Source organism: Spermophilus citellus (genome assembly GCF_964194105.1).
Source record: "Spermophilus citellus genome assembly, chromosome: 18".
In the NCBI taxonomy this organism is placed as follows: domain Eukaryota; kingdom Metazoa; phylum Chordata; class Mammalia; order Rodentia; family Sciuridae; genus Spermophilus; species Spermophilus citellus.
Window position 1 is genome coordinate 66,027,808 of NC_138200.1, and position 18,710 is coordinate 66,046,517.

Sequence of the window (18,710 nt, forward strand, 5' to 3'; positions counted from 1 at the left end):
GCGTCTTGTTGTATTTTGTTGAGGAATAACTTCAAACCAAGAGAAATGGGCATGCCCCACGGACAGAAAGGCCACCACCCGGGCGGCCTGGGCTCATCACGGTGCCACACTGCGCCCTTGGCCGGCTCCCCGCACGTGAGCATGCACTGACTGCCATATTTCCTTGAGATTTGAAAAATAGAAATATATGTTAAAGGTAAAGATAAGCCTTTTGTATTGTTTCCCCTAGTTCCTGTCCTCTGTCCAGAAGTCACCCCTGAATTCAGTCTTGGGGGCCTCTCTCTCTCTCTCTCTCTCTCTCTCTCATACACACACACACACCCCACATGCATACATATACAGACACACAAATGTGTATATGTAATATATCCATAAATCACACAGAATTTGGTATATGCATAGACACAGTAGGTTTTTGTTTTTTTGCTGTGCTAGGGATTGAACCCAGGGCCTCCTGAGTGCTAGGCAAGCACTCTGCCTCTGAGCTACGTGCCCAGCCACCTATTTTAAAATTAACACAAATGGCATCATAGGCATAATGTTCTACCGCTGCTTTGTGAACCGCCTGTTGCACTTTCTTTTATTAATGCCAGGGTGTAGTCGTTCCTTTTGCTGGCTGCATATTGCTCCACCGCATCATAGCCCCCTACTCCGACTCGCCCTGCCGACAGCTCCAGAGTCGGACCTACTGAAATCAGACCAGGTCCTCCTCTGGTTGGGCAGAGTGGAGTCATGTGAGGCTTTATGCTGCGTGCCTTTGGGGCCCTGCGCCTCCCACTCCCGGAGCACAGAGCAGAGCAGATTGTGCGTGCTATGACGCGGGGTGGACCCCAGCGGTGCCAGCTCCCGCCCCCGACATCCTCCCGGAGCGAGCGTCAGTGTTCCTCCGCGGGTAGGCGTGGCCCCTGGCCTGCAGCTGGAATTGTGCATATATGGTCGTGGGACCAACTGCGAGAGGCGGACGGGAGAACTCCCCAGGCTTGGATTCCCCCAGGCCAGCCGGCCTGCAGAGGTCCTCCCCAGCTGTCCTGGCTCCGCCCCAGGAGGTCGCCCCTGGAGGAGGAGGGCAGCGCGTCCAGCACTACAGAGTGCGGAGCCTCTCCCTGGGCGCAGGCTATTTTTGCTCGCCAGGCCCTGGAGGGCTTCCAGGGCTGAAGATGGGAACGGCCGCGTTCCCACAGCTCGCTGGCCCCCAGGGTGCCCTCTGGTGCCAAGGGCTCAGGTCCTGGGATGCCCATCTCGCTTCCCTCCCCAGCCCAACCTGAGCTCCTTGTGGCCAGGGACCGTGTCCTCTCCCTCCTCAGGCCCAGCACAAGTGCTGGGTGCAGTCCACTAGGTGGCCAGGGACTCCCCTGGGAGTAACCTTGCTCTCTGTCCGTCCTCTCTTGCCTCTCGGGTTGGTAGCATGGTCCTTCGTGGAGGGAGACTGTGGGCTGCCAGGGGACAGGGCCATGGGGCCTGTTGGGAAGTTCCAGGTCTACAGAGCCTCCCTGCCGGAGGCTGAAGAGGGTGGACTTGGGCGGGCCTTGCTGCCACCAGAGGCCTCTGCCTTCTCATGGTAAGTGGGTCCTAATACATGGGCCTCCTGGGTTGTCACAGTGTTTGAAAATGACATTAATGACCCACCTGGATAGATGCTTATGATGGGTTTTCTGAAAGAACCAGATGGTACAGCAAAATTCTCAAGGACATTCTGACTCTGATGTGAGGGACAGGGGTAGCAAAAGTTAGGGACACGTTCAATGTCTTTAATAAGCAGCGGGCACCCTGGGACTCTGAGGGGGTGCATCCCCCTGAGGGGACCTGGAGCTCCTCGGCATGTGCTGGCTGGCAGGAGCACTCTTGGGGACACAGCACCCCGTGGGCCCAGAGGGTCTGGAAGCCTGGCCATGTCTTCCTCCTGTCCTCTCGGCCTCGCTGCTGCCCTGGCAACTAAGAGACCTGTAGGATTGACCCGGACCTGTCTGGAGGTGGCCGTGACTGGTGACTGTCCTGAAGTGGCGGTTGGTTAGTTACCCACATGAATCGCTAACTCGGCGACCAGGGTGTGTGCACCAGGTCTGCATCAGAGGAGCTGGAGGAGGAGACGGCCTGCCTGGGGGCTGCAGGGTCTTTGGAAGCCCGTTTCTGTTGCTCCCACAGAATGTCCAAGGCCAGGTGATCTGTAAAGGCCGGAAGTTGATTTGGCTGATGGTTCTGGAGGCTGGACATCCAGGAGCCTGTGAGGATCTGGCGAGGGCCTCAGGCTGCACCAGGACATGGCGCAGAGAGAACCATGTTGTCTGTCACTGGGTGACAGAGCAAGGTGGTCGCTCAGGTGTCTCTTCCCCTTCTTGTAAAGCCCCTAAGGCCATCAAGGGGGCCACCTCATGATCTCCTCCAGTCCTAAGCTCCACTCCAAACGCCACCCATGTGCCAATGGGGGACAGGGTTCCCGGCACATGGACCTTTGAGGGCACATTGGAGCAGTAGCTGTGGGTCTGCCCTGCAGGGACAAGGACAAGTGGGTAGAGTCCTCCCTTGATGGTCCTGCCCTCTCTCCACTGCTGCTTTTCCTGAGGACCAAGTCAGCAGGTAAAGGTCACTTTGCAGCCTGTGGCCAAGTCCTTGCTGGGCTTGGGGCACCTGTCACAGTGTGTGGCCAAGCCATGGTGGAGCCAGCGGGAGGCAGCGACGGCAGGACCCTTGGGTGTAAGGGGCCTCCTGAGGTCTGCCCACTCTGTGCTAAACCGAGGCTGCTGGGGAGTGGCTGCTAATGTCTGCTCCTGGTGTGTCCCTTGGTGATATGACATGACTCTACAGGTCCCTCTGAGGGCACGAGTCAGAGCTTGATTCACACCTTAGGCCCACTCGGGTCCTCAGTGGATGGAAATGCTGATCTGGGTCAGAAAATATGGTGACAGAGAACTTGGGTCCCGGAGAAACTGCCCGGGCCGTCCTATGGGGAGTCCAGACGCGCGTCTTGCTGGAAGTTCTGGGCTGGGTCCCGGCTCCACCTCGGCCTATCAGCGGGCAGGGTGGTCGCCCTCCCTGAGCCTCGTGTCTGCGTCTGCCAGCAGGAGAGGCTCATGCTGCTGCACTCGCCGCCCGAGCTGGCCGCCTAGTCTGACCGGCTCCTCCCCCCTCTGCTTCCTTCCAGGGCACCACACCAGCTCTGCACCAGGCCCAGGCTGTCCTGTCACCAAGTTGCTGCTGCAGGGCAGAACCATGAGTGGTGTCGCGAGTGGCCTCGCCTCCCTGGGGCTGGCACTGCTGGTCTGCGGAGCCCAAGGCTTCTTCCTGCCCAACGTCACACACCTGGAGAGCCTGCTCAGCAGATACCAGCAGGCGGAGCCGCACTCCCGTGCCCGGAGGGCCATCCCCAGGACAGACCGAGAGGAGATCCTCATGCTTCACAACAAGCTGCGGGGCCAGGTGCACCCCCCGGCCTCCAACATGGAGTACATGGTGAGCGCGCGCGGCAGCCACAGAGGCTGGCACCAACGGCGGGAAGCTCGGCTGCCATCTTGGTTGCCTACCAGCTGGTGGATGGTGGCAGGCCCAGCGTGTCCTCTGGCAAGAGAGCGTCCCCGGCTCTGTCCTTGGCACTCTGGCTGCCTCCTCCCTGGGACTCCTCCTCCTGGTTCAGACAGCCCTACTGACCTGTCCACCAGGCCTCCCGGGGCAGCCTGGGGAGGACCGAGGCATGGGCACAGGGGTCCTAGTCCTAGCTCTGCGGCCCTCATGGGCCTGACATCTCCTTGGTCAGCCGGAGCCTCAGTTTCCACTTTGAGAATCCCACTCCCTTGCTCCTGTGACGGTCAGCTGGAGGACCCGTGAAAGGCCGCACGTACCGGGGCGACGATACCCGCTTGGTTGCTGCCCGTCCTCTGGCTCCGTCTGCGAGTCCTCGAGGGGGGCTGAGTCCTCGAGGGGGCTGAGTCCTCGAGGAAGGGCTGTCTGCTGGGCGTGCGATGGTGGGAAGGGCCTGGAGGTCCTGTCAGACCAGGAGGACCCCACACTTGGCAGCAGGTCCTCATTCCAGTCCCACCCTCACCCCCACCCCCAGGTTGGTGGAAGCGCCCACTGTGCTTTCTCCGGCCTGAGGCTGCGCTGCCCAGACCAGGGAACCCCCACAGCTGGCAGCTCCCCCGTGCGTGGCTTTGAGCTCCTGATCTGCCGCCGCCTGGCTAAGGACTCAGCCAACATGCCCAGCCACTGCCGTGTGGGGCCGTCAGGCCTAGTGGACCCCACAGAAAACCGTGAACCACCCGCCCCCAACGTTGCTCCCCTGACACCCCATTTCTGACCTGAGGTAGGGCTGCTGCCGTTCCAGCCCAAGATCAGGAGGCAGAGGCTGGAGACCCAGAGCCCGGGTTTGAGCCCAGGTCCAGCTGAAGTCAGCAGCACACTCCAGCCCTGCCGCCCTCCGCCAGTCCCCTGCTGGCACCGGCCTCTCTCGGCACGGCCACACTCTGGGCATCCTGTGCCGTCCACCTCGCTCACCAGGCCGCCCAGCCCTGGGTGGGGCTGACGCCTCCCAGCGCCTTCTCCCCCGTCCTGAAGCCCCCCCCCCTGGGATTGCTCCCTGCCTTCTCCTGCTTGGGGGCCGCCTTGGCTCCCGTCCGGATGCAGCCCTCGCACGCCCTTCTGCCAGGACCACTCGTCTGTCTCGGTGACTGACCTCTCTCTCCCGGCTTCAGCCAGAGGTGTACCCGCGCCCCCAGTGGGTGCTCTGCGGGCGCCGCCCTCTGGAACCCCATCCCCTCCGTCATACGAGCCTCAGCCCCCATCCCGGGACCCAGCTGCCGACTGCCCCTTGCTGACGGTGTGGCCTCCTGGTTGGAGAGGAGCAGGTGCCTGCTGCCCTCTCACACCTGTGCTGCCCACCTACAGTGAGGGCTGCTGGCCGGTCGGGGCCCTGGGACGAGGTTGAGTTTCGGAAATGTGGTAGGAGTCTGCATCTTTTTTCCCTTCAAGAACGTCGTGCAGCCATTCATTTCAAAGGCTTGTGCTAATTTTGGGGAGAGGATGGATGCTCTTTCAAATTCCAATGTGGTGGGCAGCTTGTGTGAGCTATTTTAGGTTGAAAATACATAAAACTGTGGGTATAGTTGGGTACAGACTCCTCCGCATCCTTGCTGGGACCCTGGCTGGCTGCCAGGGCAGGAGCCACCAGCTGGGCATGGTGACTGCAGGTGGGAGCTCACCAGGAGCTAGCCTGCGGGATTTGGGCCCCAGTTCTGCTGTGTGACTATGGCCAGATGTCTCAGCCTCCCTGTGCCTCTCCTGTCCTGTGGCCTGCTTCCATAGATCCTGGCCTTTGCCAAGAGTAACAGAAAGCCATCGAGGTTCTCCCTCCTGAGCCCTTGGGACAGCTTCCTGGTGAGCTTGGGTGGCGTTGCCATCTGTCCCTCAGCTCTGGTGTGCAAGCCTCACTCCTGGCTGGTTTTCCAGAACCACATTCTGGGGCATCTTTGAGGGGGCCCTGTGCACAGGTGTGGTCTTCAAAAGGGCCCACAGCCTCCCGTGACAGCTCTGACCCAGGTGACAGGTCTCATTGGTGTCTTCAGAACCGTCCCTGGGCCCCACCTGGTGACGATGCTACAGGCCAGATGGGCGCAAGTCTCCTCTCCTGAGCTGCGGTGGAGGCCGGTGGGGTCCGAGGCTCCTTTGTGCCCCGCGGGTCGACTGCCCGGAGCCTTGTCCTCCTCATCCGAGATGGGAGGCCACGTCCTTCTCACAGGACGTTGGAAGAACACCCAGGTGTGGCAGGCTCTGTGAACACCTGCTGTCCTCAGTGCCAGGTCCCCTCGGCCCCTCACATGAGCTGGCCCTCAGGTGGGGTGGGCAGGGCGTGACGTGTCCATGGGACGGTGCCGGTGTGGAGAGCTGAGTCCCCCCAGTGTGGAGAGCTGAGGACCCCCAGGGCCGTGGAGCACAGTCGCCCTGGGGCCAGCCTGGCGGAGTGTCCTTCCACGCCCCCCCCCCCGCCCCCCGCTCCTGGGCACAAGCGAGGCCAGGGCTCGGCAGAGCCAGGCACCTGGCGCAGCAGACTCCAAGCTCCCACCCAGCCTGGTGTGGGGGCCTTAGTTTGGCCCCCCTGGGGCGGGCGACACAGGACTCCTGTGCGGGGGCTTATTGGGGGTTGACCATGAGCCCGGAGGACAGGATCAAAGAGCCCGGCCTGGGCCAAAGCAGGGTGTCGGGGTGGGATGGCGGCTGAGGGAGCTGGCGCCCCCTCCCTGCAGCGGAAGGCACTGCCTGCCCCACAGGCTGGCTCCCCGTTGGCCCAGGGCACCCGGGGCTGCCAACTGCCCCTCTTCTGGCTGTGGGGGCACAGGCCCTGGGGGCTTCTGCAGCACTGGGGGGAGGTCTGGGCCTGGTGGACACTGAGGTGGGGTTCTGTCACCCAGAGAGGAGCCTCGGCTTCCCCACTGTCCACTTCTGAGATGGGAGGTGGCCAGGGGGTGGCCCAGGATGTCAGCACACAGGACAGTCTCAGTTATCTTGGCCAAAAGGGACACAGGACAGGCAGGGAGGGAGCAGGCCCGCCACTGCCTAGGGCAGCTCCACAGTAGCTGGCACTGGGGGTCCTGTAGCTGGACTAGCAGGCCCCAGAGCTCTGCCAGTTGGCCTTGAGTGAGCGCCTGCTGTGTGCCAGGGTTGGGGAACCAGAACCAGAGCACAGTCTCTGCTCCCCAGAGCCGGAGCCTGTTGGGCACTCGGTGGGCGAGCAGCTGCGGGCGCGTGGTTATTCGGGAGGGCTCTCGGGTCTGCCCTCTGCAGAAGGGCAGGGCCCTGGCCCCGCTCCTGATGCTCTTTCCCAAGGCGTCCTCTGCTCTGTGGCCCAGGGGCGGGCAGGCTGCCTCCCCTGTGTGTGGGTGCCTTGGCCCAGACCCCAGCTGGCCCCTGTCCAGGTTGGGCTGTGCGGGGGGCTGGGCAGCACAGGAAACGAAGCCCTTCCTGGCTGATTTCCCTCAGGATGGGGGTGAGCGTGCCACACCTGGCCATCTTCTCCAGGGCACTGTGTACAGGCCCCGAAGGTAGCCCGCCACTCTCCCCATCCCATCCAGACACCCAGTAGTCCTGTGCTTCTGTCCCCTGTCCCCCATGACAGCCACCAAGAGTCTAAAATCCCAGGAGTTCCCATGGCTTTTCCATGGCCACGCCCATCCCTGGGCACCTCCTCCCTTCATCTGCTCGCTTCTGCCCTCAGCCGGGGGTACCGAGGGCCCGTGTTGCAGATGGAACCGGGGGCTGGGCGCAGTTGCACACGTGTTCACAGGTCGCTCGGGGCCATCCCGAGCCAGGGCCATCCTGAGCCAGGACCCTTCCTTAACCAGGGCCCATCCCGAGCCAGGACCCATCCCGAGCCAGGGCCTTCTCCACATGCGTGACCTGTGATTCAGACTCCAGGCCGGAAGAGCCTCGGGTCACCATGGCACCAGTGGAGAGAGCAGGCTCCAGGCCCCTGCAGGCCAGAGGCCTGACCCCGGTGGGACCCCGGTGGGACCCCGGTGGGTGGCCATGCTTCTCTGTGTCTTGGTTTTCTATCCTGTAAATTGGTCGTTAGAGTGTCGAGGTCAAAGTCCTCACTGGACCACAAGGAGGGTGCGGATAAAGCCCAGGGCCAGGCCCCCGGCACACCCTGACCCAGGGAGGCCCTTCCCCAGCCTGCTGGAGTGGCCGCGGGGAGGGGCTTCCCCAGGTCGCAGCAGGGTAGAGGCTGAGCAGGGAGCCCGGGGTCCAGCCACCGGCCACCTGCCACCTGCCAGTGACTGATTTAGGAGCCCAGCGTCACAGAGCCTGGAGCCCTTCCCGCGGTGTCCTGGAACCAGCCGGCCTGCAGGGAGCCTGGCCATTCCCCTCCCTGCCCTGACCCCCTCCTGTCCTCTGCCCTGCAGACGTGGGACGAAGAGCTCGAGAGGTCAGCGGCGGCCTGGGCGGAGGAGTGCCTCTGGGAGCACGGGCCCGCCAACCTGCTGGTGTCCATCGGGCAGAACCTGGCCGTGCACTGGGGCAGGTAAGTGCTGTGGGTCCCCCAGGCTGCCACGATCCCCTACCTCCTGCCACCACTGCAGGTGCCCACTACTGCCCGTCCTCGAACTCAGCCCAGAGTGGGGAGAGGGAGGGGAGAGGGAAGATGTCCTTTGACCACAGGCTGGACGGGTGTTGGTGACCAGCAGAGACTCGACCAGCTTGGCCCTGAGTCCCCAGTTCTCTCGGGCACACGGGCCACTCTCCAGGGCCCGGGTCTGCTTCCTTCCCGCCCTGGTCATTGAAAAGCTGGGCTGGGATCGAGACGGCCTGTCCAACAGAGGTCAGGGCTCACTATCACTTTGAACAGAACCACTTCATGGCCTGGCCTTTCCTGTGGCCACGGGCAGCATGCTGTCCTCTAGGTCGGTGACAAACCTGGGCACTCAGGACGGCCCCGGGGGTTCGTGGTGGAAGAAGGAGCGCTTCCTTCAGTGGGCGCTGCTTTCTGTGAGCGCGGCCTTCTGCTGGCCCCATGGACAGTCTGAGGCGGGAGACCTGAATTCCACCCTTGGTCTCTGGCCCCTCCGTGGCGCCTGCGGGTGCTGAGCCGCGTTCCCTGGCTGCACCTGGAGCCCGGGGTGCGCGTCCTTCCCCCCCTCCTGCTTTACCTCACGGGCCTCGGGTCCTGCCTGGCGAGGCCGCAGCTCACGGCAGGCAGCACCTCACCTTTGCTCTTACAGCTTTGTCTTGGGTTTGGTTTTGGGGCTCCCCTGCGTCAGCTCTGGGGCCACCGAGGAGCAGGGTTGATGGTCAGGGGCCCAGGGCTTCTCCACGCACCTCCCTCACTTGTTTCCCCAAGGGCTGCTCAGCCTGTGGCCCTGTGCTGGCCGAGCGTCCCCCTCCAAACTGCCCAGCATGACTGCACCCGTGTCCTCGGCCTGCGAGAGGTGGACATGGAGAACCTTGTGTTGGAGGCTTCCTCCTGTGAGCCTGAATGTCCCCGAGCTGGCCCCAGGACAAGACGAGAGAGGCTGTTCCTGGGCCCTGGCTGACCACGACCCTTGGCTCTGGGTACAAGCAGTAATTGTTACAAGACCTCAACTGCCTCGCTGACCGCATGGCCCTGACAGATGGCCACTCCCCCGGAGCGTTTTCTCCTTATTGAAACCACTTTGTTTACACTTGCTGGTGACGATGACCATGGATTTGCATCCAGTTTTCTTTCCTGGTTAAAACAAAGCGAAAGAGAACAGGGCCAAGCTGGTGGGTGGACAGTGGCCACAGAGCCAGTTCCCCGGGGAGGACAGCTTGGGGACAGGTGGTGCCTGGCCCTCCCCGTGGGGGTGCAGGAGGATCCGTGAGGGTGCGGCCCTAGACCACTGGCTTCCTGCCTTCGCCCTCCCTCCCACCTGGGAGGCCCACATGCCTGGATGCGTCTTTCCAGTGAGCTTCTGCCCCGAGTCCTCGGGCACCCTGCAGCGAGGTCCTGAGGGGGACCAGCACAAGGCCTTGGGTTCCTCCCTGAGGGGCAGCAGGGACCCCTGTGCCCTGTCCCCCATAGCCAGGAAGGTCCCCACTTTCAGACTCCTCTGCCCAGTGGTGTCCCGTCTGAGGGTGGCCGCCTTAGGTCTTACTTCTAAGTGGTCTCAGGTCTGAAATCCCGTCTTTCTTAAGCCATAGAATCTGAAGTGTGGGGCTCGTGGGCTGCGTGTACGGTCCCTAGTGTATGTGAAAATAATGCACAGTTGACATCAAAGGGACCCGCGGGGCCAGAGAAGGGTCTCCGGCACACACAGGGGCCACCTTCAAAGCCACCCCCGCCAGCGTCCTCTGGTGGCAGTGCTCCAGCTCTGGGCCCTCCTGGGCCGTGGGCCGTGGGCCGTGGCCGGAACGCAACCGCCCTCTCTGCCCGCAGGTACCGCTCTCCGGGCTTCCACGTGCAGTCCTGGTACGATGAGGTGAAGGACTACACCTACCCCTACCCTCACGAGTGCAACCCCTGGTGCCCCGAGAGGTGCTCGGGGGCCATGTGCACCCACTACACGCAGGTAACTCGGGACCGGCCACCACCTCCGCTCCGCACCCCAGACCAGGCTTTCCCCGTCCCTCTGGGACTGAGGCCAGAGCTGGAGCATCTCTGTGCTGTCACCGCCTCAGAGCTCCCTCAGTGGTGCCACTCAGAGTGCCGCTGGGGGACTGAGCTCTTTGTCCCCAGCTCACAGTAAGGCCAGGACCGGGCCAGCACACGAAGCTTCTGAGGCTGTTGCACGTTGCTAGGGATTTTCACTATGTGTGAATAGTGGGGCTTTTCCATCTTTTATCTATTTTTTTTAAAGAGCTCTGCGCCCGGGGGTCAGGGAGACCCTGGCCCCTCTGCTCTCCACGGCCAGCTCCTCCCCAAGCCCAGGAGGCGCGCCTTGTGCCTGGGCCGTGACGCTGCTCTGTCTTTGCAGATGGTCTGGGCCACCACCACCAAGATCGGCTGTGCCGTCAACACCTGCCGGAGGATGAACGTGTGGGGCGACATCTGGGAGGACGCCGTCTACCTCGTCTGCAACTACTCTCCAAAGTGAGCGTCTGCCGCGGGTCCCCGCTGGGTCCCCACTACAACTGGCTTCGCCAGTGAAGGCTCTCAGCTGTTTCTCGTAGTGAGGGTCTAGGAGTGGGGTGAGGGTCTAGGAGTGGGTTAGGGTCATCTTAGCAGCTCAGCAGTGTCGGGGGGACTCCAGCCCTTTCAGTCTGTGCCTTCCTTGCCTTGTGACCCCAAGGTGGCTGCAGACCACCTGCATCCTGTCTTCCCAAGCAGAAGGAAGTAGGATGGTAGGAGAGGGCTCTCCTTGGGCACTTCTCCAGAACTAGACCAATCAGAGACAAGGGGCAGGTGGTTCCCGGTCGGCATTGGTCAAGGAGGTTGCCCTGGTGGCTGCCCAAGTCATGCCCTGGGGCCACCGCAGCACACAGAGGCAGGAGTGGCTGTTGTCTGGGCGGCCAGAGGGTCTGCCAGGTGCTGTTGCTGCTATTCTCTGAAGGTGTGCCCAGATGGCACCCGAGGAAGCCCAGCTTCATGCTGGACCCGACTTGCCGTCCTCGTTCTGTTGTCCTGCCCAAGGGACCACAGGACGTCAGTGTGGCCCCTCCTCGGGGGACCTGTCATGTCACTCAGCCCTTATTCATTCACCCCGTTGCTCACTGCACAAATATGTGCTGACCCTGGAGCTTCTGTCCCCGTGTGAGCCCGCGGTCTGCCTGCCGGTCACTCCGCTGGCCGCTGTCCTCGCAGGGCACGCTGCAGAGGGGCCCTCACGGCATATTTGCCCCGTGACTGAATGAGATGGGAATGACCTCATCTGCTTGGGTTGGGTCGGGAGTGGCCCTGGGAGGTAGGAGGCCAGGAGGAAGCAATCTCTGCAGATGCCATCAGGCAGGGTGACGTCACCGCCAGGAGGCTCCGGAGCCCACGGAGCACCGTCACTGCCCCCTGGAAGGTGCACTCAGAACGGAGCCCCTCACACCCGCCTTGGCCAGGGGCAGCTCCACCGCGGGCTCCTCGCTCCCTGCTGGGACCCAGGAGCCGCAGGGTTCTGGCCAGGCCGCCTCCTGGCGTGTACTCCCCGGGCAGCCAGGGCGTGAGCCCCCTGACTGTCTCTGGACGGACACTCACGGGTGCACCAGGACCCACCCGATGGCCTCGGCAGCGTCCTTCCCTCCTGAGCAGCCCATCTCGGGATGCAGGCCACACGGGTATAGGGCTTCAATGCACGGATCCTGGGGACGAGCGTGGACATGTCCACATACACCCACACACACACTTGTGCTCGCACACACCTGCTGTCCCAGCAGCACCCGCGTTGGTGACAGCGCCACACCTGCGTCAGCGCTGAATGGTTCCAGTGCCCCAGGCTCCCTCGTTCCCAAAGTGCCCCAGTTGGCACCCCTGGTGGTCCTGTCTGGTTGGGACCCCGCAGCAGGGGCTGTGTGTGGGCTCTGGGTGTCCAGCACCTTCTGCCGGGCGTCGCCTCTGTGAGAGGCACCCATGGTGTGTGTGCTTACTGTGGCCATGTGAGGGTCAGCTCTGTCCACAGCTTCTGTCCTAAGGAGAGAGCCCGAGACCCTGGGCTGGGCCGGGCACTGTCCCTGGCACCAGGGTGGACACTGGCGGAGAGGGTGGGCTCAGGAGTGGTACAGGGTTCATGCTGTGGTGGCCTCAGGCGTGAGGAGGACGGAGGCAGCACCCAGCCTCCCCCAGCCGTGGAGCCCCCCCCTCCCCTGCCACTCCTCCGCCACCCCCCCCCAGGTTCAAGGCCACAGAGGGGCACGGGCTCAACAGAGCTGTTTCCGCAGTTGGTCCTCTGGCCAGTATCAGCAGGCCCTCCCTGGAAAGCTGTGGGAGGAGAGCTGGGCGGGCTTCTGATTTACTAACCCTCCTGAGCAGCCCTAGGGCCTCCGACTGGCCGCCTGCTGAGGCCTCCCCACAGCCCACTCTCAGGAGCCGAGGGCGGGTGGGTCCCTCTGCTGGAGGCCTGGTGTCCACCCGGGGCCCAGGCTTCACTCAGGGCTGAGGAGGCAGAACCAGGTGCCGGGTGGAAGGGTTCTGTGGGGTTTCGGAATTCTCTAGACGGCCCTGGAGGACCTGGGTGGCTGCCTGTCCCTGGCACACACCCTCCCCCCCGACTTGGTGGGACTGTGTTCAGGGTCCCCAGGGGGTCTGGGAGAGTCTCATCTCCAGGCCCCGAGGCCCTCCTGACGGTGTTCCTGGTCTCCTCCAGGGGGAACTGGATCGGAGAAGCCCCCTACAAGACCGGCCGGCCCTGCTCCGAGTGCCCGCCCAGCTACGGAGGCAGCTGCAGAAACAACCTGTGCTACCGAGGTAGGAGCACGGGACAGCCACGAGTGACAGGGACCTCCTGACCCCAGTCACAGATGGCTTGACACTAGGCAGGAAACCAGACCCTACAAAGGCCCCAGCGCCCCACCTGGGGGTCCTGCTCGCCCCCGAACCTCTCTCCTCCCGCTGCCGAAGCTGGAGCACCAAGGCCCAAGCCCTTCCGCTATTCCGGTGCGCATCTGCCGGGCCTGCGATGTCCCCACATCCTCTGCTGCTGTGCGTGGCCACCCACTGCCATCCCTGCCCTTCCCTGGGCTTCCAGGGCCATGTCCCAGGAAGGGCCAAATGGGCCCTGGCCGCTGAGGCTCGTGCAGCACCGTCAGCAGTACCGTGGGCCGTGCAGGAGGACAGGTGGCTCTGCGTCAGGGGAGGTGGGCAGGCGGGAGTAGCCCTCTTGGCAGGGAGACCCGGGGTCGGCCGGGGGCTCTGGCAGGGAGGAGAGGAGGGTGAGAGGGAGGTTGCAGGGACCCGGGCACTCTGCTGCCCAGCAGCTGTGTACAGCTGACTGTTCCCTGTGGGGAGGAGGGACCGGCCTCCTGCAGTCTGCTCTGAGGAGCCCCCTCCCGCCAGCCCCTGGCTGTGCACCCTGCTGCAGCTGTTCCTGAGGAACGGCTGGGGTGGCCTCCTGCTGGGAGCCGCAGTGCACCTGCCCCGTGTGCTCATGACCCCAGCTCCCCGTGAGCCCTGCCCTGCTAGACTGCGGGCACTCAGGCCGCCGGGGCACGTGGCATGTGTGTCCTGCATGGTCTTTGGTTAAATACGCCCCCAGTTTCCACAGAGACTCACTTTCAAAGGACAGACGCACACAGAGACCTTAGATGCCAGTTTACCCACGAAACGATGCCCCGTGTACATATTTCTTTATTTTTGGTGGAAAACGCCCAACTCCTCTTGGCAGGCATCCCCGTCTCCTCAGCCAGCCAGGCAAAGTCCCCTGAGAGCCGCTTACCTGCATAAGCTACTTAATAAGTGCGCGTCGCAGGTGCCGGGCAAGGCCCTGACCCGTAATGGAGATATGGGGGCTTAAGGATAAGGAGAGAAAAGAGAAGCTGGCTTCCCTCCAGCCCCCTGGGTGGGACGGGAGGTCAGGTTGCGGAGCTGGATGCCTGACGGACACTTTCCAGCTGTGTGAGCTTGGGAAGGTCGCTTCCCCTCTCTGAGCCCAGTCTCCTGTGGCGGGGCTGATGGTGTCTCTATGGGAATGAGGGGAAGTGGGGGGATGCCGGGACCCACGCTGCCCGGGGTCCCGTGAGCTCTGTGCTCTGTTATAACCGCGAGGCCAGGCAGATCCTGCAAGGGATGTAAGTGACGCTCTGGGCCCCAGGACCCCCAGCCTGGAGCTCGATCTTGGGACGTGACCTGGAGGTGGACGGGGCAGGAATTTCCCCAGCCCCAGGTGGGTCCTCACAGGGATCCTAATTGGGATGTGCCCAGCTGCAGCCGCCCCGGGAACAGCCCCTTTTCCTGTGTGCATCTGAGGGAGGACCTGTCTGCCCGGCCCTGCAATGGTCACCCTCAAACGCTCTGGACGCCTCACCAGGCTAGATCCTGCTAAATAAAGCCACGATTATGAGGCGTAAGATCCCGAAGGCCAGTGGAAGAAACCCAGCTCACTGCCGAGAAGCTCTGGCCTCAGGAGAGGGCAGCCCTGAATAGCCACATTGATGGGCGCAGGGGACAGGAGGGGCCGTGTGCTGGGCGTGTTTGCCAGCCGTGTCTGCGGAGCGCCTCCTCCAGCGCCCTGCTCGGGCGCCCGACGGTCCCTTCCTTGGGTGTCCTTGACTGGGTGGCCAGGCCTCCTTTTGTTTTGGGTGACAGTCCTCCCTCGGTGAGCTTTGTCCAGTGGCTCCTAGTGCGGGGGCTGGTTAGCGTGGCCTGGGCAGCAGGCGGCCGAGGGTGAACCAGCAGAGCATAAGAAAGGATGGGGCCCCCCTTTCCTTCTGGCTCCCCCACCCATGCTCCTCTGGAGTGCTGGCTGGGTGGGGTGGTGGGCAGTGAGTTAGCCAGGAACAGCGTGGAGGCCAGGCCTGGAACGGCGCTTGAGGGTGCTGAGCTGCTGGACCTTTGGATTGTGTGCACAGAAACCCCTGCTCTGCCCTCTGGCAGAGAGCTCGTGGGCTGGAAGGCAGGAGGCCTGCGAGGGGCTTCACTCCTCCTTCAGTCCTCTCACCCAACACCCTGCGAAGGCCTCTGACAGGGTGGCTGGACTGGCGGCCTCTTGACCTGGCTGGAAGCCGCATGTGCTGGGTGGAAACCCGACTCAGAACTCTGCGTCTTGGTCTTCTCCAGGCGCGTGGCCAGCGCTCTCCATGCTGGGCCGTGGCAGTTCATGTCTTAAGGACTTCTCGGGGGGTGACCACCTTGTAAGCTGAGGAGCGTCTGTATTGTCCCTTTCACTTGAGGAGCTTGGGAGGCAGGGGACCCCAAGTCTCGGAGGACAGGAGGTGCAGGCTGTGGATGACGGAGGAAAGGGGCCCCGGCAGAGCCGCACATCTGCTCACCCTTGATCAGGTCCCGGGGCCACAGGTTGGCTCTCACTTCTTGGCTTTGTCTGGACTTAGCTTGGTGTCCTGGTGGGCCAGCAGCTCAGGACTGTCCATCATGATGAAAATGAAAGTGGACTGATATTTAATAAGTGCAACTTGTTTATTTAACTAAAAGATTTTAAAACTTGGGGGTCGTGGTCATGGTTGGAGAAATGTGACACACATGCCCTTTGTGGGGAAGGATGGGGACCGGATAGCAGAGTCAGGTTTTGGACGGTCGTGTGTGATGAGCCCGAAGCTGTGACACAGTCACTCCCCAGGGCACAGAGGGCACAGGTGGCTGGCCAGAGGTGCAGCTGGGGTCCCAGAGCATCAACCTGGGTCTGTGACCCTTCCCCCAATGAAAGGGCAGAGGGGCCTCGGGGAAGGCGAGGGCTTTGGGTCAGTGACCAGGGAAGCTCCTGGAAGCTGCCTTCTTGGACAGCTGTCGTGGGCGGCAGATGGACGACAGCTCTGGTTGGACAGGCGTCCTCCCTGCCCTTGGGTCCATGGCAATTGTGGGTGGTGGGAAGAGCCAGCTCCTGGCTGGTGGAGTGCCGGCGGCTGGGTCTGTCCCCGATGGAACCTTCTCTCTGCTGCTGAAATGACTTCTGAGGCACTGACCCCCCACAAGTTCCGTTTTCAAACTGCCTCCCCCAAGTCCTTTTGCTGACTCCCAGTGTGTGCTCTCCCCCTCGCCACCGCCAAGAGGAGACCTACGTCCAGAAACCCGAGACGGACGACATGAACGAGGTGGAAACGGCCCCCGTCCCTGACGAGAAGCACGTCTGGGTCCAGCCGAGGGTGGTCAGACCCACGAAGCCCAAGAAAACCCCCGCGGTCAAATACATGAGTGAGTCGTGGTCCCCTGCCTCCTGCTCACCAAGCCACCTGGGTGACCTGAGGGGAGCTGGGCGGGGCCCACAGGGGGCAGGCGGCAGAAAGGGGTGCCCGGCTGGCCAGAGTAGACCGCTCCCCAGGTCCTTCCTAGGAGACCTGGACGAGATAGGTCCCTCCTGGGGCAGCTGGCCTGTCAACGGGAATGCAGCACCTACCACGTCCAGGGGCTCGGGCACCTTCCACCACCCCTTTGCAGGGTTCCAGCTCTGGGCCAGGTGACCCTTTGCTTTTTCTGGCTCTGTACTCCTCCGTGGAGTGGGGAGACCATGCCCAGCGCAGGGCAGTCCTGGGGGTTATTGGCTGTGATGGGACGGCCCAGTGTCCCCACTCTAGACCACCATGAAGCGCCCCCAGTATCCCTGATGGGCAGGAGGCCAAGTGCTTCTCCCAGGACTAGGAAGCCCAACAGTGTCCCCTGCTCACCTCTTGCCCTCTGATGGCTGAGCACCCCTGGAGCTTTGGGCTTGGCTAGAGCTTGGCCCCCAGGGGCAGCCTGGCTGAGGGCCGGGCACTTCCTCGGCCGGGATGGCCCAGGTGAGTGCTGTGGCTCGTTCCCCAAAAGGACCAAGAAACACAAAGCTGGACTCACTGTGAGGGCACCCTGACCCTGCACCCTGCTTGCCCTGGAGACCCTTCCTGCCTTTTCAGCACCTCTGTCCTCCTGGCCCTGTCCATCCTTCTCTCCTCCCCTGCCTTCAAGCCTCTCCCGGCAGGTGACTGTTCTGCAGCTCATTTTGACCTGGACGCTGGTCCCTTGTCTCTCTGAAGTGGTGGCAGTTTTAATCATATGGAATCATGATATGGCCAGGGCCTCTCCAGCGACCCCACTCTGGACCCTGACGCGTCCCTGTAAACCACGCCACGGGAGCTCGGCACAGCTCACTTGACCATGGGGAGGCAGCCATGTCCGGCACCTGGGCTGGGACAAGGACCCTGTCCTTGTGGGTCCTGCTGCCAGAACCTGGCGGGGCTGCCGGGCACCAGTGGTCCCAGGCTGCTTCTGGACCACACCTGCTCACCCTTTAGTGCTCACAGGGCCTTTCAAGTGGGTGCCATAATTATCCCCATGTGGAACTGGGACCTCAGAGGGTGAGCGACACCCAGGGTCACACCACAGTGACAAGCAGCAGGTCTGGGACTGAGCCCCTGTGAGGTCACAGCTGCCAGGCATTGCTCTTCTCTTGTATGGCTTGGCTCCAGAATGTTCCAGAATGACCTGCGGGGAGGCCTTCTAGCTCGCACTCACCCTCCTGGCTTCTTGCTGTGACGGATACCTCCCCGTTTCTCTCCTAGCCCAGATCATCCGCTGTGACACCAAGATGAAGGACAAGTGCAAGGGGTCTACGTGCAACAGGTGAGTCTGGCTGACCTGCCTCTCGGAGTCCCTGGTCCTCACAGATGGGCTCATTGAACCTGGGCCGGGTGCGTGGAAACTCGTGGACACTGGCTATTGGTCAACTTAGAGTCACTGTGACCACATGCCTGACAAGAACAGCGCAGAGGAGGAGCCGTTGGTGGTGGCTCACAGTGTCAGAGGGTCAGTCCACGGTCAGCCTCCCCATCGCTTGGGGTCCGAGAAGGGCGTGGGGGAGGAGTGCCGTCCATTCTGGGCAGCCAGCAAGCAGGGAAGGGAATGGGCTGCAGGGCAGTTGCGCCCCTCCAGGGCCCACCCCAGTGACCTCACCTTCTCAGCCACGCCTGCCTGCTGACAGTGACCGTCCAGACAGTCTAGTCACACTGGGTGGGCTGACAGGTCCCAGCTCTCAGTCCTGCCATTTCCCCTCCTTCCACCCCTGCATGGACACAGGCGCTCTGGGGACACCTCACTCCACACCCAATTCCCTACAGCTCTAAGGCTGGGCCCAGCGAGCCAGGAGCAGGCCCGGGTCAGGCGTGCCCTGGCCATGGCACCCCGCCTTTTCTCTGACTTCGCCCAGTGCCCGAGAGCTTGGCTCCTGGGGCTGTTCCTCTGTCGACACAGGCAGGGCCCGGGCTGCACTCTCCTGGCACTGGGGCCGGCTTGGTCTTCCTGGTGGGGCCGACAGTTCCCTGGCCTCTACCCAGCAGGTGCCAGTAGCAAGCTGCCCAAGGGGTGATCACCAAATGTCTCCAGGGACTGCAAATGTCCCTGAGGGGTGACACCACCCCAGGTGAGAACGGCACGTGGGGGTGACGGAGCTGGGTCTCCCGCCCAGGTGTTTATTCCCTTTGAGGGTCTCAGGATGGGGGGCTCACACCCTGCACACACCGGGAGCTGCATCCTGGGGTCATGCACTGAGACCCCCATGCAGCCTGGGGACAGCAGATGGCGGTGTGCAGGCAAAGCGGCTCTCAAGAGGGCGAAGACAGCGTGAGCCGGTGTGGTCCCTGAGGGACGAATGTGCTCCGTGCCCAGGTTTCCAGGGACCGGGTTAGGGCCAGCTCTCAGTGTCGAAGTA

General features: G+C 62.9%; 1 protein-coding gene across 1 annotated transcript in view; it reads left to right on the forward strand.

The window, feature by feature from the left end:
• Positions 1-18,710, forward strand: part of CRISPLD2 (cysteine rich secretory protein LCCL domain containing 2) — a 47,310-nt gene that overhangs the window by 11,622 nt on the left and 16,978 nt on the right. Inside the window, exons 2-8 of the mRNA XM_081273904.1 lie at positions 3,140-3,447; positions 7,887-8,005; positions 9,878-10,010; positions 10,416-10,531; positions 12,729-12,829; positions 16,082-16,225; positions 17,566-17,626. Of these exons, the coding sequence (XP_081130030.1) occupies positions 3,208-3,447; positions 7,887-8,005; positions 9,878-10,010; positions 10,416-10,531; positions 12,729-12,829; positions 16,082-16,225; positions 17,566-17,626 (914 nt within the window). The 5' untranslated portion in view covers positions 3,140-3,207. The remainder of the gene's footprint in view (positions 1-3,139; positions 3,448-7,886; positions 8,006-9,877; positions 10,011-10,415; positions 10,532-12,728; positions 12,830-16,081; positions 16,226-17,565; positions 17,627-18,710) is intronic.